Below are 24830 nucleotides of genomic sequence, written 5' to 3' on the forward strand. Positions count from 1 at the left end.
GTTAATTAAGTTAAATTGTTTGCTTTCGTGTCTTGTTAACACACCTTTGATAGTTTCTGCTCGTTCTTGTTCACTTTAAACCAAAGTTTAGAGTGACTCACGAATATTTATATATATTTTTTATGTTAAATATATGTAAAATATAAAAAATTATCATGTTAATATTTTATATTAACATGTTAAATATGAAATAAAATTTTTAGTTATTGCCAAAACCATATAATTTTTATTAAAATTTTAAATAGTGTCTCTTTTATATTTTTTTTATATCATTTTTTTTCGTGTTTAATATTATCAGATTTACAAAAATTTTAAAATTTATCTCATTCTTTGATAATTAGTTAGTTGATCCCTTGTTTATATAATCATGTTAGTTCTTTTTTCTCTGATCTAATAATAAAAACAAAAGTCTATACATAGAGTCTTTATATGCATCATACATAAAAGTGTAGGGTATGATTTATCGATCCAAAGGTCAAAAACATCACATGGCCTGAGCAGGAAATGTGCTGCCCCCCCCCCCCCCCCCCCTAATCCATAGCCATTTAGTCATGAAAATGACACAGCCTATTTGCTTATCAATTATAGCTGAGTCTCAAAAGGATCCAAATCTCATTTGTTATAGCACTATTTCGTCTGAGGCAAAAACATTGGTCTAAAGAAGTTTTTAAAAGGAAAGTTTTCTCAATAATTATACTCCTTTTTTTTATATACAAATAAGCTGCTAAAGCTTAAGGAGAATTGGAAAAAAAAAATCGAAGTGCTAGAAATCAAAAACCAACCTTCATATTATAATCAATAAAAATAAAATTTCAACTAAAATTTTTTTAAAATTTTGTGTAAAATCATAATATGATAAAATATATGGGACAGAATGAGCATTTCTTTTAGCTAGAGGTAAACACTTATAGTAAATTTGAAACACTCACTAAAACAATTTCACCTCATATATATATATATATATATAAATAAAAGAGGGATTTAGTTAGTATTGTACACTCTCATTTTATCAAAATTTTTTAAGAGGTACAAGTTGTAGGGAGCATGAGTGAATGTAGATGAAAATTATGTTTGATTTTTGTTAATAATATAAGGGTTATTATTTGTTAAGAATGGTACATTAATTTTTAATAATAACCCATTGATCCCTAATAATAACTCTTAGATATTGTCAATGATACATTGATCTTAAAACCATGTACATTAATAATGCATTAACAACCCTAGCTAGAGGCCTAGAAGACCAAACAATTCCCGCTCTTCACTTATATATATATATATATATATATATATATATATATATGTATGTATGTATGTATGTATGTTGTTTCAAAAAAAGCTAAAGAAAGATGAAAATCTACCATTACAAAAGATATCCTTCAATAATTTGGACATGAGAAAGGAAATGAAGAATTGCTTTTCATGAAAACCTTTCCCCTTACAAACAGTGTTATAAAATTCTCTTTATACTTTAATGATATGCAGAATCTAAGTCATCTTTAATGATGATGAAAAGTAGCGATGGAAAGTGAACCATCATCACTTTATTAAGCATAATCATGAATGCAAATCACGCAATGATAATAAAATTTTCGCCCTTTACAGAAAAGTGCAAAAAAAGAAGAAAAAGAAAAGTTAAATGTGAGGTCTTACCTTTGAGTACGTGCTTCCCCTTGACACATGAGGATATACATGCCTATTACGTTAGCACACTACGTCTAATCATTAGTGGCAGCTATCAAGAACGTTCTATCCTTGCTTTCAGAGTTTTTTATAATTATTGTATTATAATTATTAATTATAATTTAAAATTTTTATACAAAATCCATACATATAAATGATAAATATCTAATAATTTTTTATTATAATTAAACAATTATAATAAAAAATATAAATAAAATGCTTTCGATGCCTGCTATAAGAAAAGGAGAGGGGGCCTTGAAGGCATGTCCTTGTTTTGGCCCAAGGCCCTCGCGATAAGAAGAGTCCAAGGCCTGTAGTAGAGTTGATGGGAGTCTCCAAGTAATTAGAGCCATACACAAAAAGTAATTAAGTGGCGATCATGCCCCGGCCTTGTGGACTCTGGGAGTTGGTACAATGGCCTTAATAATGAGCAGAGAGTTTTATATACAAGGCAGCATAAGTTAAAACTTTTTTTTCTTCCTTAAAAAAAATTGAAGCCCGCTTTGGGGCCTACATCACCAACCCCAAGCTCAGGTTTTATCTTTTGGACTTGAAGAGCCCAAACTGGCTACATTAATGTTTCTGTTGGGCTTTCTGTCTGTATGACTATCCACATCAACACATCGAACATGATGTCATTTCAACATAGACAAATAATTGAGAACCCAGTTCTTTTTTTGACTGCTATGGTTGGATTAAAAAATTCTAGTTGATAATTTTGAACAAGTAATAATGGTGGGGTAACACTTTTTTTTTAAGTCAAAACCCTAATTTGGATTGAAAATTCAATATCTGTTTTCATAAAAACATAAAAAAATAAACAATATTCATGGTAGAATGAACTTCAGAAAGATGGAAGAGTAATGCTGAATCAAATCCTAAAATGAAGTAGTCACCCTCATTGACAAAAGTAATTGATATTTGCTCGTTGCAACGAGGGTGGCCACTGGCCCCCAACAGTAGAATAGGCCTGATTGAGTAATGAAAGGCTACTGTTGGGGAGAGTTATGAATGAATGATCGATTATGAGGTCAATGGCCAACCAAAGGATAAATATGGAGCAGAGGGTCTAGTTTAAAAAGAAATATATATATATATATATGTATATGTATGTATGTATGTATGTATGTATGTATATGTATATGTATATATAGCAGCAGGCACTGGGCCAATTCTAACCTTTCTGTTTCAGTTGTTATAATTCACCTTATTATTCTAAACTTACCATATAAAAGAGATCCTTCCAATGATTTTGCCACAAATCCTAGGGGAATAAAAGATAAGTGGGGTAAAAATTTCATTAGCCATGTGAAAATTGGTCCCTTGACTAAGTCTGAAACTGCTCCAATGTCCCTTGGCAATCCACTAAACCAGTTTAATATCAGTGAATTTAAGAATGCAATTTAACATGAACAAGTAATCAATGAACCTTAACAGATGTTTCAACTATTAACTTAAGGCCCATGTGCTAACCATTTTCTTAGGAAATTGACCTTGTAGCATTTACTTGGGGGCCTTGCTACCCTAACTTAAATCTTCACAATTCTTTGGTTTGTTTCTATTTACAAAATAAACAAGGAAACCTAACACCAAATGCAATTTGTGATTTGATAAACTCTAGGATGGCATGTAGGAGATGGATGGGAAACCATTGAATTCCTAATTGAGATCAATATCAACTCTCTCAGGGTTTCCCCTTTCTGTCTGATTGTTAACTAGCTCTATGCCTAGCTGACCTTTGTCTCCTGCACCAAATGCGTAAAGCCTTCCCAACTCAGTGAGTGCAAATGTATGGGCATTCCAGTATATTGAGTTTGTAAGGCTGATCTGTACCACCCTTTCATTCACTTCCTTCAATGAAGTTACCAGTTCTGGGCTCAACACATTAGCATGTCTGTTTCCCTGCCAGATAAGCAATAAACCAAAATGATGATAGTTAATGAAAATTTGTACTTTTGGCCACTTGGTGAATTTATATGCCTCTTCCTTTCTCATGTTCAAGGACAACTTCGTAATATCAGTGTCCAATTAAAACTAGTGTGTGCATGACAAAGACAATGCTTGTTCTTCAAGAACAATGGCGTAACTGATAAATATGCATCAGATACTGTGGTTTCACAGCATTCACTTCTTCTGAAATCTATAACATTAAAAACAAGGTTAAAAGGGGGTGAAATTGCATAGCATAATGGTGTGTTGATTTCATTTTTTGGGAACCAAACAGTTAACAATCAATGGAGTCGATAAGAATAAGAAGTACTTCTCTTAGAGGTAAACCATAAATGCCCTCTATGCAAGGAACAACAGAGAAAATTGAAACTAATTAAATGGTTGATATCCTTTTCCTTCCAAAATTTATTTCAGAAATCATCCTGTGTGCATACCATTATTAGAAACTAGTGAAATAGTATGAATGTTAATCAGTTTTGAGGCTTAATCTGAGGTCAAGCATCCCGCAAACCCTTTATTTGATAACTCAAGGAAATTATGAAGAACCTTTGGTAATGCCAAATAAGTGCCAAGTTAACATCACTATAGAAAGTTAAAAGGGGAAGGAAAACTCAAACCTGTCCTTCTGCAGCAGCATTGTGTCCTAGGCTAGCAGATTCTCCACAACCAAAAGAGTATACATCACCATCATCAGATACCACAAAAGTTGTATAGTCCCCTGTAGCAACATGAACTGCTTTGACCTTGCTTAATGCTTCTACCACCTTAGGAACTGACTCACACTCTTCATTTCCATGACCTAAACATCCATAGCGTCCCCAACCCCATGTGCAAACCCTTCCATCCCGACCAACAACAGCTGCATGCCAAGCACCAGCAGCAACCACCATCGGCTGAAGATTTAGAAGCTGAAATTGTTCAATTAATCGAGGGTACTTTTCATCAGTTCTTGAGCCATGTCCAAGCTTTCCACCCAAGCCACATCCCACAGAATACACTGACCTAATGAGTCCAAAAGAAGGGCACACCACTAAGTAAATATTTTCAAAAATAATTCAAATAATCAAATAATTACATGTGGCTATACATGGAACAACAAGATGGATGTACGTTAAGATTCTAGAAAAGTCAAATACTATTAAAATTTCAGAATTCAGGACAGTCATTCCTTATTTCAAAGATATACGATGGTAATTCATCAAACCATTTTGAGAGTTACTTCAGATATGAGAATTTTTCTAAAAAGGGAAGGAAACAGAAGTATGCTTCTGCTAGATCAAGAATTTTTCAACATAGTTAGGTAATTTAATTACATGCCCTCTAATGTGAAGATGATTTTTAGATTATGGTAAGAAAACTTTGCATGCCAGTTTAAGAAGTCATTTTAAAAGGTATTCAGATGAACTAACATGCCACTTGGTTGACATGCTAGGCAAAGAAGGTAGCAGTATCCAGCTGCAATTTGCACTACTGGTATGTTCTCTAGTGCCCCCAATAGAGGCTGGGGCTCCACATCAGTTGGCTCAGTTTGGTGACCAAGCTTGCTATCCTTGCCCCATGAGAACGTGTAAACTCTGCCCTCTCTGGACAATACAGCTGTGAAAAAGTTTCCAATTGCTGCTTGCACCACAAATATGTCTTTCAAAGACTCAACAGGCTCCGGAGATGTAACTAGTTTAGTTCCTTGAACCCCATATTCTGCTTCACCAAAGGAATCCTTTCCAAAGGCATAAACTCTCCCAGCATCACTAATCAGCATTGTCCTGCCAGCCCCAGCAGCTGCTTGGATAATTCGAATGCCATGCAGAGATCTACAACATAATGTAGTTCCATTAACTCTTTGCATTTACACTTTACAGTATCCATACACAGTGATAAAAATATTGGCAACCTTATCTGCCGAGGCCGCCATTCTTCCTCAGTACTGCCATGTCCTAATTGTCCTGAGCTATTAGAGCCAAAAGAGTAAACTACTCCTTTTGATGTCACAGCAATGCTGTGACCAGGCCCTGCAATTGCGTGTGATTTTTCCCGCCTGCAACATGCTTCCCCAGCCAGCAGAAACCTCAGGACCAATTTCCATGACCCCCCACATCTTTGCTTCAGACTTTGACGTTCTTCTTCAGTCATTGGCTTAAATATAGCTCTTTTCAGGCACATGTCAAAAGCAGCAAGCTCTGATATGGACAATTCATAATCAGGGGCAAAGTTTGCTGGCTGCCTAAAGAAGGAGCATGTTGCCTGGAACACATGTTTAAAAAATCAAAACAGCCAGCAATATCAATTCTAACATTTAAAAGGAGCTTAATGTTCAAAAAGTTAAGAAAAAATCGACTTGCCTCTAGTTTTGCAAGATCTTGAGGGTCCAAATTACATGTTGTGAGAACATGAAGAAAAATGGAAGGATTGGCAGCTAAGGGAAATTCTCCAGGAGAGGAGTCCCCAAAGCAATGACGTACTTGTCGCTGAAATGTGGGTACAGAAGCAGCAACAATAGCAGTAATTGGTTGATCAGGTATGTTATGGTATTGTATGGTAGGGGTTCCGCTTGTTGTGGCATCCATGGGCACTGCCCGAGTTTTGCAGTGCCCAAACTTGGCAAATGAGATGATCTAAATTGCTGACAATTAGGAAATATGGGGTACAATAATCACTAACAACTCTCCAATGATTCAAACCAACTCCTAAATGCTAAATATTCGTTGACTTATTAGTTCAATCTACAAGTGCCAAAGGTATCTACCTTAAATAATGGATTGATCAGCAGACTTCAAGTCTCAAACCTACAAATAAAAAACGAGAAAAGATTCTCATAAAAACTCCTTACATCACAACAAGAGAAAAGAAAAACATTTTACAACACAAACTATTTGATCATTTCACAAATCACAAGCCAAAGGGTATTTTTTAAACCACGTGAACAACGTTATCCAATAGGACAGGCTCAGATGATCAAAAGCAAATCTGTTCGCATAGTTCGATCATTCAAGGATTGGCCAAAGCCAACAAAAATAGACCAGGTTGGATGATCCAAATTGTGACGAGAGAACCAAAATGGCCAAGCACAGAGACATCAAAACCGTAGAAACAGTGCCAGGAAAGCTTGTAGAGATGATCGAAAGAAACAGAAAGTTTAAACCACGAAATTTAAGGAGGAAGCACCGAAAGAAGAAACCTTTTAAGAGAAGAATACTAGTCGTCCATGAAAAGCATATTTCACACTTAAAAGAAAACCCAGAAAAGCAAAGAATTCCCCACATAAGGAGGAGAGACTCCTGTTCACGTAAACTCACTAAAAAAAGTAGGATTGATCATTGACCTGAAAAAAAATCAACCATCCAAGCAAAATCAACATCCACCGTTCAAAAAACAGGGGATATATAAAAAAAAAAATCCATCTTTTTGAGAAACCCAGATCATCAAAACCATAAGATAATCAAAATTGACAAAGTACACTCGATCACGTAGCCGTCAGAAGCAGACAAAAGGAGAATCCAAAAAAAAAAAAAAATGAACACGGCAGAATTACATGTTTACTTTTCTTATAGTAATTCTATTATATGATCATCACAGATCAAGGCAAAATAACAAAGAGATGAAAATTACATATCAGAAAGACCCATGATTCCTCAAAACCCATCTGCATCTGTCAATAATTGAAGAGAATTACAACCCAAAAACAAGAAAACTGCAAATTTTAGATCAAATTTGGAAGAACTGGGAAGTGGGCATATCTAATCCGAGTCTCTGCTCTGGTTTATTTAAAGGGACTTGAAAAAAAAATGGATTGCAATTGGGATTTGAGAGAAGGAAAAATTAAAAAAGGTAGAGAATTTATTTTCTTTTTTTTTTTTTTTAGCTTTATTGGTGTGTTAATTTTTCAAAGGAGAGGTGAGAGTTTCTCTTCTTCTCATATCTATTCGTTTTTTTAAAGCGATGAGGTGTCTTTCTTGCTACAGTCCACCCCCCTCCCCCCCCCATAAAAATTTATACTTCCTGAGACAACCTTTACACGTCGGCTTCCTCTTAACTATGGTAACTGACTTACCACAACCTCTGGTTCAACGAAATCTGAGGGGTATAAGCCTTTTTTCCCCTCAAAGATGACAAGAGACGAGAGGAGGGTGAATAAAAATAGGGACATTTTTTTTTTGCTTTTTGCTGTTAATGTAGAGTTGCCATGAAGTTTCCAATGAAAAATTATTATTTACAGTCAATTTGGAAGCTCGATTGAAAAGTTTTTACTGTATTAAAAGATGCAGTTTATGGCTTTGGTATTTTATTCTTCAAAAAAAAAAAAAAAAGCTTTGGTATTTTACAAGGATTATGATACTACAGGAACATGGACTGTTATTAGAGTCTTGGCATTTTCTTCTGTCCACTTTGATTTTTTTTAGTTAAAAGTGGATTCGAATTTGCTCTTCTGAACGTGAGATTATGTGTCAATCACAGAGCTAAATTTTAGGTATCACTTCTATGATATTTGGAAGCTTTTAACTATGGAATTTTAGATAGTACTCAGCCACTGTTATACATCACTTGACTTGCTGTTCACTTGGATTTAGAGAAGTTTCAGGATTTCGGATTAACTATACAATTAGAAATTTTGGAGAATGAACTGTTTACAGATGCTTGGAATTTAACTTTTGCATGTTCAAAGAGAGTCCAAGGAAATTTTATGCTTTGAGTCAGACAGGCAGCACTCTGGGGTATGGGTCAGTAGCATACACAAATATAAAGTTGGCGGTTTTGTTGTTTACATTGGATTTGCTGGCTATATAGCATCAGCAGAAAAAATAAGGGGTTTCGTTTAGAGAATTTGCGGTAAACAAATGAGTAATTGTCTACTCCTTTTGTTTTTTTTTTTTTTTTTCCAATCAGGAAAAGGTGACGTGTGAACCAAGGAGTTTCATTGGTGGTTCATTTGCCTTAGGCTAAGAAGGGTCCACACTCCATTCATGGAGGATGCAATCAGCAGAACCAACTATCAGATAACATGAAAGTTTGCTGATCTGATTAGGGATCTGAGATAACCATTTCCATGCTAATTAATTGTCCCTTATTTTAAGTTAATCCCTCGTATCCACCAAAGAAAAATCCCTCGGGCTTTTCTGCAATGTGGTTTCTTTTGTAGTACTACTTCAGTGCTAGGCTTTTTTCTACTTTCTATTTGTTCAACATAGATATGGATGCAATTGTTGAAAATGTTATAAGATCCCATGCTAAAAGTCTAGCTTTTACTATTGAAGGATACTGATCATACATACATGACTAGCACAAATATAGACCATCCATGTCTGATTTTGGATTCATCTCACTGCCTTTCACAGCTCTTACATCCTTTTCTATCAACAGGGGGTCATTGGGGTCAAGCTACATATATCTAAAAGGAGTGGAGTGAACCTAAAATCACAACAATGATTATTCAGTGCAAACTGTAAAGTCTAGAGTTAAGATTCCCTAGAGAAAGGAGAGGTCAGAGAGAAAGGTTAGGTAAATAAAAAATAACAAAGTAAAAAGTGGATATCCTCTTATGTTCTTTGTTAATTCCATTTTCATCAGTTGTCAAATTTTAGTCTATGAAATGTGTCAAGGATAACTGGATGAGTGTATATTTCTTTTACATTAAGATACTTTTTGTATAAAGTTACGTGATACTATTTTTATGATCGGTGTATATGGAACTACAACTTCAATTCTAATACGAACAGAGAAACTATAGAAAACATATTCCACTAACATGTGAATGAGGAGTAAACTAAGGAAAATGTGATTTGAACTTAAAGCTTGCTAAACATTAAACAGCTTGAGTGGACCTCTTCATCAATGTACCATATGACCCATCTTCATTAGCTGTCATTTATTTAAAGGAAACAAGAGTTTTCATGATGCTACAACTTCCTTCAAAGGTAGAGAAAATGAGTTGCTTTACTTGAATGCATGCTGTAAAATTTTGCATGTTAAAAAGACTTATAATTACTTTGTAATTATGGCCAAATTTTTACTATGCTGCTGGAAAGGAAATCACTATCTTCCCTTTTCCTTCCCATTTTAGCTTTGCTTAAATCAGTATTCTAATATTATGGTGACAAATAAATTCTTTTACTCTTAACCAAGAAAAATAAGATATTAAAATTTTTTACTATTCATATTTAATTTAGCAAAAAATATTGTATAAGCTGAAATACCTTACTATTAAGTGAATTTATATTTGGTCAACCGAAATCAATAGTGTTTCAAGATACATTTAGATAGATAATAAAATTAATTTTGATGAAATTAAAAATAATGCTGAAAATAAAATTAAATGAAATTAAATATTATAATGTTGAAATTAAAATTTATAATAAAATATTTATTTAGATATAAAAACAATAATTATGATAAAATTAGGCATTACCAATCGATTATCCCGAAAAGTAATGATTGTTGTAAAAATATATTATTTTTTTTTATTTTTACTTTAAAAAAGTAAATTTCTCTATGCAAAATAATCGACTGTCCTGAAATCCAGTACTAGAACCAACTGTATTAGGAGTGTTATCCAAATACACCCCACCATGCAATTTTCCCAAAAAAACTGGATTATATCGCACCGGACAGGCCCTTAATCAATAAACTATTAGGGATTTATATATTGATTCTTTAAACACTTGATCAAGCATCTTCTGTTAACATTACCACATCATAAAATAAGCTGCGTGAGAAGATGCTCAAGTAAGTGTTTGAAGATTATTGGTGCATATATTGTTAAGTATTTGCTTATTGCTCCTGCTTTGCAATATTTGAAACAATGATGATGGGGTCAGCTTCATCATCCATTATTTGCAAGACTTTTAACAATTTGATAAAAAAAATCAGCAAGTTATGAAATAGACTGCAGCCATGTCCTCTTCTGAAAAGCTTGCATCTTTGTTTCAATGTATGATCATGTTGGTGCAACATTTATAAAGGAGCTGAATAAATTACTAATCCTTACAAATCCCTTTTCTACATTCTTTCTTTAATATACAATTTTTTTTTCTAAAAGGAAGCAGCATGAAGAGAAAGACAGTGGATTTCTGACATGAAGACAAAAATAATACCCTTGTGTGCTCCATGATTAAAGGTACTGGAGCTCGCTAAAACACTACAATGGGGAATAATATTTTTTAGGTACTTCACCTTCAGCTTGACCCAAACATATTAAAATTTTTAACTGAAAGACGTTTTTATTTGAAATTATCAAGGTGTAAATTCTTATAAAAAAATTAAAAATTTAACGTTTTAATAATATATTGCGTAATTATTGACAAAAAATATAATATATCGATTTGTCATCTTAATTATGAATTTAAATGAGATGAGAATTTATTAAATACTTAAAATTAAGCTTACCAACATCAATTTTAACACAAGTAGGATGCATTATTAGCTTTATTAATTTCTTGTGAAGATTCTAGATCAAGGCTTGCAAACTAAGCATCCTCATGCCAAGAAATTAGCTGGTAAAAGGAAACATAAAAAATATAAAATAATATTGCAAACCTTGACATAGAAGGAATAACCAAAAAAATAATAAAAAAAGGGTTGGACTTTTTTTTTTTTTACATTTTTCTTTCATTCTTTTTTTTTTTTTCAATTTTTATAATTTTTAGTAGAAAATTTTAATTTAGAATAATTTAACAAAAGAATTAATATGTATATATTTAGTGAATTAATTTTTTGTGTTATTTTTACTTTATTTACTCTTCATTTTGCTAAATACTTGTTTAAATATACAAAATAAAATCAAATTTATATTTTTGAAATTAAAAATCTATCATAGGGGTTTTTTTTCTAGTTGTAAAAGAAGCTAGTGTCAGACTTCATTAGCAAGTGTGGCAGAGGATTGAGGGTTAAAGCTTTAAGGTATATTTGATGAGTGTTGTCTGCCCTGCCACCCATTTGTTGTGGTGTCGCCAACTAGTAAAGCAGTATTACAAGTAATGTAATCAAAAGGAAAGCACAAGAGCAAGCACGTGATTCGTGCGAAGTTGAGGTGGTCTCTTTTCACACTGCAATTTTGCCATTTCGCTATTTGCCCTGCTAACTTGAAACCAGGATCTCCAATTGAGATGCAGCATTTTGAACAATCCCGAGGTGTGAGATTTAGTGACGGTTCCCTTATATAGGAACATCAACCATTTTTGTCATCCGAACAAATAAAGCGTGACTAATTTATAATGCCAAAGGCATTAATTTTCCCAGATACTGATGTTTTGTGCCTAAGTATTATGACTTGTCTAATGGTGATTTTTAATTATAGCTTTCTCTACCTATGCCATTTCACCAAATAAATTGTTGCCTAAGTGAAGTGAGGGGCCATTACCAAGCTGCAAGATGATTGCTTCTGAGACCTTTCTTCATGCAATTAAAAACATGTGTAAGAATGTGCCTATCGTATACGCCAAGCAGCCACTCAATTTCTTTTGATTTTCTTTGCCACTTTGTCGTCTTAAAAGTCTGTCCCAAAAAACGGTTGATTGGGCCTCTTTCGATTTGAAGATCAGTTAGACCTTCCACCAAGCTCCAAGAAAGTCCTCAAAAAGTTCAAACTGATAAGGGCGCATGTTCAAGATCATTGAGTGTTCATGAATTCAACCAAACCGATTGAGGAGCAATTTCGATTTCTTGAATTCAGTCTCTCTTTGGGGCTAAGCTAATTGCATCTTGGTTGCATTTAAATAGCATCTCTTGTTGAAGTTGCTTTTGATTATTGACTCAAGGATAAGGGATTAATTAAGGGTGTAAATGATATATTAGTATTTATAAATTACTTGAATTTAATTCGAATTCAGTATAATTATTATCGAATAGAATTTGAACTCGCGTAACTTAACTTATCAATCGAGTTGAGTTCGGATATTTTTATACCCAGTTCAAATTATTCGCAAGCCTAATTGAGCTTTTATATTTTAATATATTTTAATTGATAAAATATTTTGAATTCGAGCACAAATAATTAAATTTTTATTGAATATAAGAATCAAATTTATTTTTATATATTAATTAAGCTTATTCAAATAAGTTTGAGTTGTTCGATTTTTATTTCGAATTGAGTTCGAGCTGAAAAAATAAAATTCGATCGAATTCAAATCGAATTTCAAGCTTCGAATTTATAATCGAACTCGAACTTAATGTTATATTAACTCGAATTCAATTGATTATACTCCTACGTCCGATAATAACTAATCTTTAAACAGTTGATTGTTTTAGCATTACAATGAAAAATAAAAATAATTTTCCATTATGATTTTAATTATTTTTGTCGATGGTAGACTATCGTACCTAATTTTAATGTTATTATTATATTTATATTCAAATATATATATATATCATTTATAATCCAACAATTATAATATCAAATCTTCATGTATTGTTATTTTTAATATTATCAAAATTAATTTTACTGTTTTGAACACAATTACATCGAAAATTTGAGGTGAATTCCATTGAATTGATTTATCTAAATTATATTAGAATTCAATATATATTAAAATATTAAACAATGTTTTATATTAATATTTTAAATATATTTTAAAATTAAAATTAAATAGAAATACATTATTTATTTCTAGAATAATATTCTTGATTCGGATAGGATTGTTGTCCAAAACAAATTTGGATTGAATTTGATCTTCAAATCTGAATAAATAATATGGCTCGTGGACAACTCTAATTGCATAACAGGACTCCTACTTGAATGTTTTTTCGACGGATGAGCCAACCCTACATGTCTGGTCACAATGTCCTTTTTCGCCGGATCAGCCAACCCTACAAGTCTGGTCACAATGTTCTTTTTCCATTGTTTTTTCAGGAATATTTTTTAAGAAGAAAGGTCATATGAATCAACTTATCTTTTTTTTTTTTCAAGATTTTTTTAAAGAAAAAAGATCATATGAATTAACTTACACAACAAGTGCTAATTCCACTGTTTTTTTTTTAATAATTCAATTAATTCATGTAATTATTATTAAAATTAATATATGACGAAATTAAAGTTAAAATTTTAATGCTTATAATATTTTTTTATTCAAACTTTTTTTATGTAAAAGGAACTTGGACCAACTCCAGCTCTTCTTCGCTCTTAACGGTCCAAAGATACTCCTTCAAAGGACTGGACCTCATTTTCAAAATATGAACTTGAGGGCTTCACCAGGCAATTCTCCTTAGTGGTATAGGTTTTTGAATACTAATATCAAGTAATGCAAACATGAGTGTGCAGAAAATAGCATAAAAAGAACTTTTATTTATTATTTTGAATTCGTACGGAATAATCATTTGATCGAATCAATAATGTTTGAGCTCTTCCAAGTTACAACAGGTACATGTGAAACCTCCAAAATCTTATATATTGTCCTCTATTTTGCTTGTTGAGCTGTTTCTGTAAATGCGCCAGGTATGAACCAGATATCACCAAAGAGCAACATACCCTCCACCTAGAGAAACGCCATCAAGCCCAAAGACACTCAATTTCGAACATATTAATAATGGTTGATGAGCTGCACCGACTTTGGATGAGCCAGGAGTATCATTCTGCCCCCTGTATCCAATTTAACAGGCAAATCAACTGCTCCTCTCACTCTTGGCTGACTTGAGATACTAACTTCATCATTACCATGTTTCTCTTTTTTCTGTCACTCCTTCATGTCTTCCTCTGCGTCTTCTTCAGAATATTTGTTATCTGAAGTGGCTGGACTACTGTATACTTCAACTGTTTCCTAAAATATAGTGAATTTTGAAACAATTAGAAAATGGATTTAAAAAAACTTCAATGAAAATGAACAAAGATTAACGATTAAAATAACCAAAAAAAAAGAAAAAGCCTTTTGTAATATCCAGCTTTCCCCCTTATAAAGGACGTGTATATGCAAATCCTATGTTCAATCAATAAAGTAAGGATGGGAGATGGAAGGATAAGGCAGTTCACACCACTTAGAAAACAATGAAATGAAAAGAATAAAAACTATTAGAGTGAGGAGGATATTATTCGCAGATGTCAACTCTGATCTGGATATAAAAGATCCAAGAAGAAGACACTATTGAAGGATGAATATGAAAATGCTGTAAAATTATGATTCAAGTTGATTAAACATGCAATGATTGCAGACCACAAGTCACATGCAAGTGTTGACATAAACATTAGATTTCCCTATTAGCAGACTTCAACTGCATCTTTTTTTTCTGAATAACTCAATTTTTAAGGTTTCTCTACACCATAAGAAACAGAATTTTGTCACCACCTTGCAAGTAAGGAGCTAAGAAACTTCAGTAATTTTCTTTTTATAAGAGGGTGTAAATAAGATTCAAAAATTTTTTGCAAGCCAACTAACAGTTATACCTTTTCTACATGTTCCAAAGATTCACTGTTCTTGATAAATGAGGAAGCCTTCTTTTGATCTTCCTTCAAGTCCTTACTAGAAAGGTCACCATTCACAACTCCTATATTGGAGGAACCTTGGCCTGCCACAGTTTGATATTTCTCATTCTTTTCACCGCTTAAGCCAGTTCCAGCGCCATTTTCCTTATCAGTGATGCTACCCTCTGTCTCATGTCCCTCATTTGTTAATTGATCAGCTTTAGCTGCCGCCTGTTGAGCTTTCCTCATTTCTTCCTCTCTTTGCTGTCTTCTTCTTGCCTCTTGCTCCTTTAGCTGTTTAAATCTGGAAGATATAAAACATCAGATCTATGAGCAACTGCAAGTACAAGAAAGGCCATTCCACAGTTTAGCAAATATAAAAGTACCGTTCACCGGGGTGCAGCCCCTCTGGTGTCAACTTTTCTTCTAGTTTGGTCTCCTTTCTGGTGGCATTCAATTCAGAGAGAGACTTCTGAAGGCGGACTTGCTCTTCCTTGATAATATCATCATTAAGTTGCTTCACTGGATTCTTTGCACCTCCTAACTTTTGAAGCCATACTTGTTGTGCTGTACTTAATATGTTGTTTGTGAACCTGCAAATGCATAATTAATGTTAAGAAACATTCGCAAAGTTTTGATAGGTAAGAATTACAAAAAGCAATGCAACATAAAGTGGTGTATCTTCTAATACTTTAGAAAGAAAGGGCTTTGCATCTGCTCACCAATATAGACTTAGACCAGAAGGAACTGAAAGAGCAAAATAACCAATCATTAGAGGGAGGAACTTCGTCAGGGCTTGAGAGCTCTTCGTGTTTGGATCATTGCTCTATGAAAAGAAACAAAATAGTTAGGTTATAGTAAATCAATTCTAACCTCAATAAGTAGTTTATACATTATGAAGCTGAAAGCTTCCTAAGCCATCTAGAAGGTAGATGAAAATAACTACACAACAATTAGCAGTATTTGTAAAAGAAATAATACTTGATAACTTCTCCAAACATAACGAGATAACAATTCAAGCAACATCATAATTGGAAAAAAAAAAAAAATCATCAAGATGAGTTGAAAAAAATTTTCCACTTACAAAATTTACACGAAAAAGTCGTAAAGATCAACTGGCTACACATTATTATGGATAAGATTATAAATTTATTTAGATTTAAGATCTTTTGTCTTAAAATTAAACATGGAGTGTATTGTACATAACAAAGGTAACTCCTCAGATCCAAGTCAGTTATAGATAACTTAATATGCAAAACTAGAAAAACATTGTGCCTCTGCAAATTATCATGTTTCTTGCACTCTAGTCAACATCTTTTTGAGGTATGTCATATAGAAACAAAGTAAAGGGACATTAAAAATAACTTTCACAATATTAATAAATTGTATTTTAACCAAAGAAATAGTCTTGAGTAGGGGATTTTCGTAGTATGTTCCGTCATTGCTAAAAGAACTGACATACAACCATGCTAGTTAATGATAATATGACTGACCTGTGCTGATTGCATGATTTGGACAGAGACGTACTGTGAGACAACCAGCAAAACAGGTAACACAAGATATGCAAATGTATCTAACCATCCAAGAGGTGGGTGTCCATCCTAAGAAAACAGCCATACCACCAAGAATCAGAATAAAAACCAGAGCATTCAAAAAAAAATTTCATAATAAGGCAAGAGATGTCAAACCATTAAATTTAACAAGAAGTAGAAAGAACAAAAAGCATATTAATTGTAATAATATCAGGCACTCACTACAAAAGGGAAAAGCCAAGAGATGCCACTGCCGTTCTGTCGAGCAGCAATTGTAGTTGGACCAGACAGTGAGGGTATCCAAAAGAAGCCTTCCGTGAGAAGTCCCTTGAATGAAAACATACAATTAGACATAAGAGATAGCTAAAAGCAACAGAAGTTTAAAATTAGTAAACCAACATGAATCTCATGTCACCTCATCTGCTACATTTGACAGGGCTCTATAAAGCCCAATCCACACTGGAATTGTGGCAAGAGTAGGCAGGCATCCTGTGGAGAGATAACAATGAAAAGCAGATGTAAATCTGTCACCAATAAATTATGAAATATAAAAGGTACTATAACACAAGAAGATGATAAATTTTTACAAAGAAAGCAGATGTAAAGAATAATCTGATGCCGTGTCTTTCTCTTTTGCATGAAGTAGAACTGTTTTTGACATGCCTCATTAGCAAAGACCAAAAGGGCATTAAAAAGGAAGTTCATAGCATTCCATTTACTATTATTAAGTTCCCTATTCCAAGATTTGATTTTCGGACACACATAAAATTCAAAACTTTGTTAAAGCCCTAGAATAGAGATAGAACATAATGGAAATAGAAAAGATGCAACTGAAAGAAATGCTGAAAATAACTAAAAGAAAGTATGTGGAATTCAAAATCTTTTGGAATTTAAAATAAAAGTGGATTATGTGGAATCTAATAAGTTACTGAAATTAATAAGGAACTGTGATGTGATAAGATGTATTATGGGCATTTCTTTCTTTTGCCCAAAAAAAAAAAAAAATGACGTATTATGAGTACCTGCTAATGGGTTTATTCCAGCTAGTTTATATAATCGAGCAGTTTCAAGTTGAATTCTCTCCTGCAAGTATAAAAGAAAAGTAACTCAAAGATTAAAATGGCTTCAACATACCCAAAAAACAAAAAATCTACATCAAACAATCCAAAGCTGTAAATATTCAATTGATACCCTCTTTTTTGTTCTGTCTTTCTTCTTTAGTCCCTAAGGCAATGAGGATCTATTCAATTTATCAATAACTAACAACTAGAACTACGCGTCCGTTTCATTAGCCATATTAACCAAAATAATAGAGTCATCCCTGCTTAAATTAACTGCAAAATTTCACCTGATTTCCAGCATACCGCTCCTGAATAGCCTTTATTTGAGGCTGTAATGAACGCATGGCCATTGCAGATTCTACCTGTGCGCAAAAACAGAAATTGGGAATAAATTGACAGGACTCAAGCCACTTTTTTCTCTATGAAATGAGCTAACTTTAAACTTCAAAGAAAAAACACATAATCCAGAAAATCAATAAAGAAATATTGAGTGGAGAATTAGCTCTTCCTCTTTTCCTAATTCCTTTTTATTGTTTTTCTTGGTTTTATTTATCTGAAACAACAAACCTGTTTCCTAGTCAAAGGAAATGTAGCAGCCTTAACAAGCACAGTCAGAAGTATAATAGCAAAACCATAAGCGTACGGAACATGCAAAGCCGATAACCCTTCTTTTAAAACCTGAATGAATTCAATCCAAACAAACATTAATTCATTACCCAGAACTTTAAAAAGACAAATGCAAAAACAAAAAAAGAACCATTTTAATTACCTTCAAAATAGCTTCCATGGAATTGGTTATTCCCGAAAGCCAATCATTATTTTGTTTAGTAGTGGTGGTGGTCGTAGTAATAGCGTCCGAAGACGAAACAGCAGCGTCGGCAATCGTATAGAGAAGGCTTTCGGCTCTAGTAAACAGCTCTCTGATAACACCCTCGGAAGCATCAGGGTCGGGCAAGAGGCCGGGTTTGAATCCGAACTTGGCTACGGATAGAGAGCCGCGAAGAAATGGTCTGCGAGCGGAAAAACCGGGAAATTGAGTTCGATTTAAAAGATGATTGGGGGGTCCGGTTCGGTCAACGAAAGGAGTTAGGACAAGAAGCATGGTCGGTCTGAACGAGAGAGAAGAGGCCATTTAAAAGAAAAGAAATTTGAGCAAACCCTAGCTTTATAGTTGCAGAGGTTTTTGTCAAAGGTTGGTCTCCCGGGATTAAGTGGGGAGATAATGTTGATTTTGGAGAGATGGGAGCGGAACAAAGGATTTTTTCTTTTTTTAATGAAAAAAATCTACCCGGTGAAAGAGGAGAAGTCGATGGGGAATCCTATAAAAATATCTTGGCAAAAAAAATGGTCGGAGACGGAAATGAAATGTAAGCTATTTGTTTATTTATTTATTTTTTCACGTGACAAGAAGTTCATAATTGGAGCGTATAAAATAAGAGCTCGTTTTTTATACATTATAAGTTTAATTTTCTAACTGTACCAATCAGATTAACACTATATTTATATTTAGATAAATATTAATAAAAAAAATTTTTAAGAAAAAAAAAAATTTCTTGTTTGGATAATTAAAATTAATAAAAAAATATATATGAAATTTACTTGAAAAAAGAGATGAAATTTAAAAAATTATAGGATGATTGTGATCTATTTAAATTTTTTTATTAAGCTTTTAGTATTAACAAAAAGATGGATATAATATTCTTTTTATAAAAAATTTTTTTTAACTTTCCTTTCCTAACTTTTTTTTTTTAAATGGAATATTAAAAAAATTGAATTTATAAAAGAGACTAAAAATTATTTAGTTTTAACTTCTTTTTTTTCTAATTAAATATTTATTCAAATAAGTGAAGATAGGGTTTTGTTTCATTTACTTTTGTTTCATTCTTCTTCCTTTAATCCAAATATAATGTAAGATTTAAGAGTAATATAAAAAAAATTAACACATATTTAATTTATTTTTAATTAATTTTGTTATATATAATAATTAAAATTTAAAAAATTTATCAATAATGAATGAAATAATTAAAATAAATTCATCTGAAAATTCTTTTGAATAAATATAAATTTAAATCCAATTGTTTCGAATTTACCAAAAAAAAAATCAAAAGGTTAAAATTGTAAAACTCGAGTTTAAAATCATTTAAATTTAAAATAATTTGAACTTGAAAAATTTAAATTCAAATACAAAAAAAATGTTGAAATTGTTATATTTTCTTACAAACTCCAAAAAAATTAAACTAATTAACTTTAATTCGAACTTGATATAAAAATCTGAATTTAAAATAATTCTAATTCAATAAAATATAAACTCAAAATACTCAAATTTGAACTTTCCGAGCTTGTCATTTTGCTACCTCCAGTGATAATGTTAAGAGGTAAAGCTGGATATACGCAGAAAGCGACCAAATAATAAATTTAACGGGGAAAGAGAGTCAAATAATAAATTTTATAGGAAAGAATACTGTATATATAAGGGTATTAAAATTTTTTTTAGAGGGGTCATGGCCCATGCCGTTGATAATGTTGTATGATGTTATTGGATTCAAGTAACTATTGATATTTCTGATAAAATTATTAAAATTTAGAATTTAATTATTAATTTTTGGGATATTGATTAATAAATTCATAATTAGAATATTATATTAAAAAATTTTAAAATTAAAATATCATATTAAATATTTAATTATAATTTAAAAATCTTTTATAATATTAGCTTTTAATTTTTTACAAGGAAATCAGATTTAATATTTCAAAGCAATTTTAAATGCATTAAAAAAAAGTTAAAATTGATTTTTTTAATGGTGAAACTATGCTTAAAAGTAGCGTTAAAAGTTGAATTTCATGATGTGCACGAAATTATCGCATATTGCTTGGTCGTTGCTTACCAATTAAAGTTTCAGAAAAAAAAAATCTGATGTGTTAAAAAGGCTTTCACATCAAGTTAGGCAGAAGGTGGCTTTGCTGTGATGCTGTTTGAATCAAGTTTTGGAAGATGAAAAGGTCCATAAACAGGACTCTGGTTCATTTTGAATGTTACTACTTACAAATAGCAATAGGCATGAGCTAGCCACATGAGAAGCAGCTGCTTTCCATCTTGTGTTTCTTAAATGCGAAATTACAGGACTTTCCATCAATGCTGAGCTGCTTGCCCTTGAAACTTGACCCACAGAGGAAGACAGAGAAGCCCGAAGACAGGCTTGATCTTCAGACCTCAGCCCTCCAGCTTGGGCTTTGGATAGGTTAACTTAACTTTTGGACTCCGTTGTGTATTTGAGCCATTGGAGAAAAATTATTAACAGCAGCCATCCCCACTAGAGGGTTTTCATTAAATAATCAGACCGTTTTGCAGATTTTGTTACCCAAGTCCTATCTGCTTCTGCATTTGCTGTTTTGCATGATAATGGCTGATAGGGTGAGCTGAGCTAGGTTAGTCTGGTTTTGTTGGTTGAATGGACAAATTATAGATGACATTATAGTACTCATTATGTCTGCAGTCTAAATTAGTTTTTCTATTCCAAAAGCAAGCCCAAACACTCCACCCGCCCTGTTTGTGATGTGTAGATAAATGAGATTACGTGAGGGGGTTAATGTTTAAAAATTGACCTGAAGAAGTAATATTGTGACAGGGAGGCGATAAGAAAACTCTGGTGGGGTATACGACATGAGGTCCATATCTCACCAATCACACTCTCTGGATAAGAGAAGAATCCAGAGATCATAATTCTATTGGACCTCATTTGATTCGCTTGACATCAAATCTATATCCCTGAAGCCGAATCCTCGGCCAAAGCCAACTGAAAGCCCATTTCTCTTCCACAGAAGCTCCCAGCATCTACCCGCGAGGATCGGCAGCAGAAACTGAACCCAAAAATATCAAATGGCAGCAACCGTAGCAACAATGGCCATGCTAAATGCAAAATGCCTGAGCATCAGCTCAACCAAGATGATCAACCCAACAAAGCCAACTGCAAAACCCATCTCCCTTCTCTCCATGCAGAACCTCCCCAATGGCCTCACCATCTCAAAACCAGCTGACAACCCAAACCTCCCGTCTTCACTAGCGGGCACTGCTATTGCTGGAGCTATCTTTTCAACCTTGAGCTCATGTGATCCTGCCTTTGCTGCACAACAGATTGCTGAAATAGCTGAGGCAGATAACCGTGGGCTGGCTCTATTGCTTCCCATAATCCCAGCCATAGCTTGGGTGCTCTTCAACATCCTCCAGCCAGCACTTAATCAGCTGAGCCGAATGAGGAGCACCAAAGGGGTGATCATTGGACTAGGGCTTGGAGGATTAGTTGCATCAGGGTTTATGTCAACACCAGAGGCATCAGCCAATGAAATCGCCATGATTGCTGACGCTGCATCTAGTGACAACAGGGGCACCCTTCTCCTTTTCGTTGTAACTCCAGCTCTCCTTTGGGTGGCCTACAACATTCTGCAACCGGCTTTGAACCAGCTTAACAGGATGAGGTCTCAGTGAGATATGATTTTGTTTGGGGTGCGGCGGCATGTAAATTACCTGTAATTGCACCTTATGTTAATGAAACTCTCTTTTACTTAAAACAAAATTTTATTACCTGTACTGAAAATCAGAGAATTTTTACGTTATTATCATGACATGTTAATTGCTTCAATATTAGTACTATATATATGTGTGATGTGAAATAATGGGGTTCCTCGATTGCAAGTTAATGTAATAATGAATAGCATAAAAAAGCTTTCCAATATGTTAATGCTTGAAGAATGGGTGATGACAATGGCTAAGAACCCCCAATCTCCACTTTAAAAGAAAGTTGCTTGGTCACAATCTGTTAAAAGGAAATGCATCTGAGATGAGAATCTATATGATGAGCGAGTAGCACCTGCTGCTTTCAATGTTTCAAATTAAATAGTTAACTGCACTACCCCAAAGACAAAGTGAAGAATATGCTCAATAATTAATGGATTATGGACATACCATTAAATATATAAAATGTATTCATAAAATAATTGAACATGAAACCAATTAGAGTATTAGACTAAATCTATTAATACTTCAATTCATATTAATACATTAAACATACTTTATATTTCTAAATTATAATATATTTTAAATGAATATGTGTCAATCATTAATGGATTTTTTAATTATAATCCCATTTCTCTTGTTTATCTTAATAAAAATTTTGTCATAACACAACACATACCCTTTATGCTTTGATAAGAAACATTATTAAAAAAAAAAAAAAAAAGAAACATTTCAGTGAATGAATAGTGAAATTGGAAATTGGCTTGTTTGGTGGCTCTTATTTTGTCCAATGCGGGGCCCTGCAGACAGCTATACGAGATTGGTCAGTGCAAGAGTTATGAATTATGAGCTACGCCACTTTGGGCACGTTTTATCCAGCTTATGCCACATGCACCGCATCTTCCTACTTTGCCGAACCTCCCAACCTATTCCATTTCAATGTCAAAATAATAATAAATATAATAAAAGAAGCTTTTCACTAATTAATTCTAATTCTCACCCACTATTGGGGCTGCTTAATTTAATTACTTGTTTTCTTATTTCACTTAATTAATTTTATGCACACTACTAATCTTTATTAATGCTAAACTATACTTAGTTACTACTACTAGTTTGTTCATTTATTTACTTATTGAAGTATAAAATTTCGCTCTTAAAATTATTTAAAAAAAAAATTCAAACAAAATCTAAATACCCTTTTATTGTATTACTAAACAACATTAAATATAAATCGTAATATATTTCTAGAAGTTTTTCTACATATTAATCTTTGTGTCTCATAATTAGTATTTGAATTTTATGTTTTTCAATCAAATTATTTAAGTTTGATAAAATTTTATTTATAAATTATTATTAGTTAAAATTTTAAAAATATTATTTCAAAATTTGAACGAAGTAGTTTTTAAAAATATGATTGTAAAATTTAATTTAATCATATATTTAAAATAATAAAAATCAAAATTAAAATTTTATTAAAAATAAACTATGGCAATATTTATAGAGAAAAAAAAGGTACTAATTAATAATCATGTGAATAATTGATCTCAGTTTATACCAAGCTTTGCCCTTTTCTTTTCTTTTATTTTTTTTCCTTCCTATTTCCATTTAATCCATTTTCCTCCATTGATCCAACCCCTGTATCTCTCTCTCAAGATTGAAACGCGCATCACCGAAAATAAAGTAAAGAACTTTGTTTTTGTTTTTTTTTTTAGCTTTTATAAGAAAGAGAAACTAAAGAAAGTCAAAATTGTGCTAAGCTTTTTGTTTTTTGTTTTTCTCATGCAGGAATGAAAACCGCTAAAACTAAACCTCCGATATTGAAATACTTTCTCTTCTCCCTCACCCTTTCTCTCCTCCTCATACTCTTCTTTTCCCTCCAGCCTCTCCGCTCCCCAATCCTACTCACTACCACCACCGTCACCACCACCACCACCAACCACCCTTCTTCTTTTTCTTCTTCTTCTTCTTCTTCTGCTTCTGCTGTCCCCTCAGACGAAGACCTCAAAATCCGACCTGGCTACTCCTCCTACGACTCCTACATCGAACGCCAACTCAACAAAACACTCAACCCAAAACTAAGAAAAATATGGACAACCCGAGACTGGGACCGTAAAATCCAAGTCTTCTCCAGATTCTTCCAGGAACTGAAGCTCCGAAACCTCCTCTCCAACTCCTCCAAGTCTTTGTGCATCGGCGCCCGGGTTGGCCAAGAGGTCGAGGCTCTCAGACGTGTCGGCGTCTCCGACTCCATCGGCATCGACCTCGTGCCTTACCCACCACTCGTCTTAAGAGGTGACTTCCATAACCAACCTTTCAATAACGAGAATTTCGATTTCGAGTTCTCTAACGTGTTCGACCATGCGCTTTACCCGCAAAAGTTCGTTGCCGAGATTGAGCGGACGCTGAAGCCCGACGGGGTCTGCGTTTTACACGTGGCGTTATCGAAACGGGCTGACAGGTACTCGGCTAATGATTTGTACAGTGTTAAACCGTTAGTTAAGTTGTTCCAGAGATCGCAGCTGGTTCGTGTCCGCAAAGTTGACGGGTTCGGATTGGACACCGAGGTTGTTTTTCGTAAGAAAAATATGATCCAACAGTCCTGATTTTTTTTTTTTTTTGTTTTCCTTTATCATTTACGTTTATCAAGTTTTGATATATAGAGGATAATTAATTGTTATTCGTTGTTAAATAATACATACAAAAGTTGTTGTTTA

General features: G+C 33.2%; 4 protein-coding genes across 10 annotated transcripts; 2 read left to right on the forward strand and 2 right to left on the reverse strand.

The window, feature by feature from the left end:
- Positions 1-3033: 3033 nt before the first annotated feature.
- On the reverse strand, positions 3034-7590 carry LOC111317943 (ultraviolet-B receptor UVR8-like). 6 transcript variants are annotated; one of them, XM_022920482.2, is made up of 7 exons: positions 7240-7590; positions 6377-6416; positions 5973-6253; positions 5525-5874; positions 5043-5444; positions 4251-4635; positions 3034-3585 (listed from the first exon to the last, which is right to left on the reverse strand). In XM_022920482.2, the coding sequence occupies exons 3-7, from the start codon at positions 6195-6197 to the stop codon at positions 3343-3345; spliced, it is 1605 nt and encodes a 534-aa protein (XP_022776217.1). In that variant the 5' UTR covers positions 6198-6253; positions 6377-6416; positions 7240-7590; the 3' UTR covers positions 3034-3342. The 6 variants fall into 6 exon arrangements, with proteins under 6 accessions (XP_022776217.1, XP_022776220.1, XP_022776216.1 ...); XM_022920485.2 differs by lacking the exon at positions 7240-7590 and adding an exon at positions 6809-6983; XM_022920481.2 differs by lacking the exon at positions 7240-7590 and adding an exon at positions 6547-6857.
- Positions 7591-13883: 6293 nt separating this feature from the next.
- On the reverse strand, positions 13884-18962 carry ALB4 (OxaA/YidC-like membrane insertion protein). 2 transcript variants are annotated; one of them, XM_022920487.2, is made up of 11 exons: positions 18376-18962; positions 18174-18284; positions 17894-17968; positions 17568-17628; positions 16961-17034; positions 16768-16872; positions 16507-16614; positions 15736-15839; positions 15400-15606; positions 14996-15317; positions 13884-14375 (listed from the first exon to the last, which is right to left on the reverse strand). In XM_022920487.2, exons 1-11 carry the CDS (start codon positions 18736-18738, stop codon positions 14292-14294), a joined length of 1614 nt encoding a protein of 537 aa, XP_022776222.2. In that variant the 5' UTR covers positions 18739-18962; the 3' UTR covers positions 13884-14291. The 2 variants fall into 2 exon arrangements, with proteins under 2 accessions (XP_022776222.2, XP_022776223.2); XM_022920488.2 differs by lacking the exon at positions 16507-16614.
- A 2374-nt stretch (positions 18963-21336) lies between these two features.
- On the forward strand, positions 21337-22198 carry LOC111317459 (photosystem II reaction center proteins PsbY, chloroplastic-like). Its single transcript, XM_022919881.2, has one exon. The coding sequence runs from the start codon at positions 21484-21486 to the stop codon at positions 22087-22089; it is 606 nt and encodes a 201-aa protein (XP_022775616.2). The 5' UTR covers positions 21337-21483; the 3' UTR covers positions 22090-22198.
- A 1494-nt stretch (positions 22199-23692) lies between these two features.
- On the forward strand, positions 23693-24830 carry LOC111317681 (uncharacterized). The gene is made up of 2 exons (XM_089752655.1): positions 23693-23796; positions 23902-24830. Exon 2 carries the CDS (start codon positions 23904-23906, stop codon positions 24717-24719), a length of 816 nt encoding a protein of 271 aa, XP_089608781.1. The 5' UTR covers positions 23693-23796; positions 23902-23903; the 3' UTR covers positions 24720-24830.

This window comes from Durio zibethinus, chromosome 2 (genome assembly GCF_047325235.1).
Source record: "Durio zibethinus cultivar Kanyao isolate XHJ-2024 chromosome 2, ASM4732523v1, whole genome shotgun sequence".
Classification (NCBI taxonomy): domain Eukaryota; kingdom Viridiplantae; phylum Streptophyta; class Magnoliopsida; order Malvales; family Malvaceae; genus Durio; species Durio zibethinus.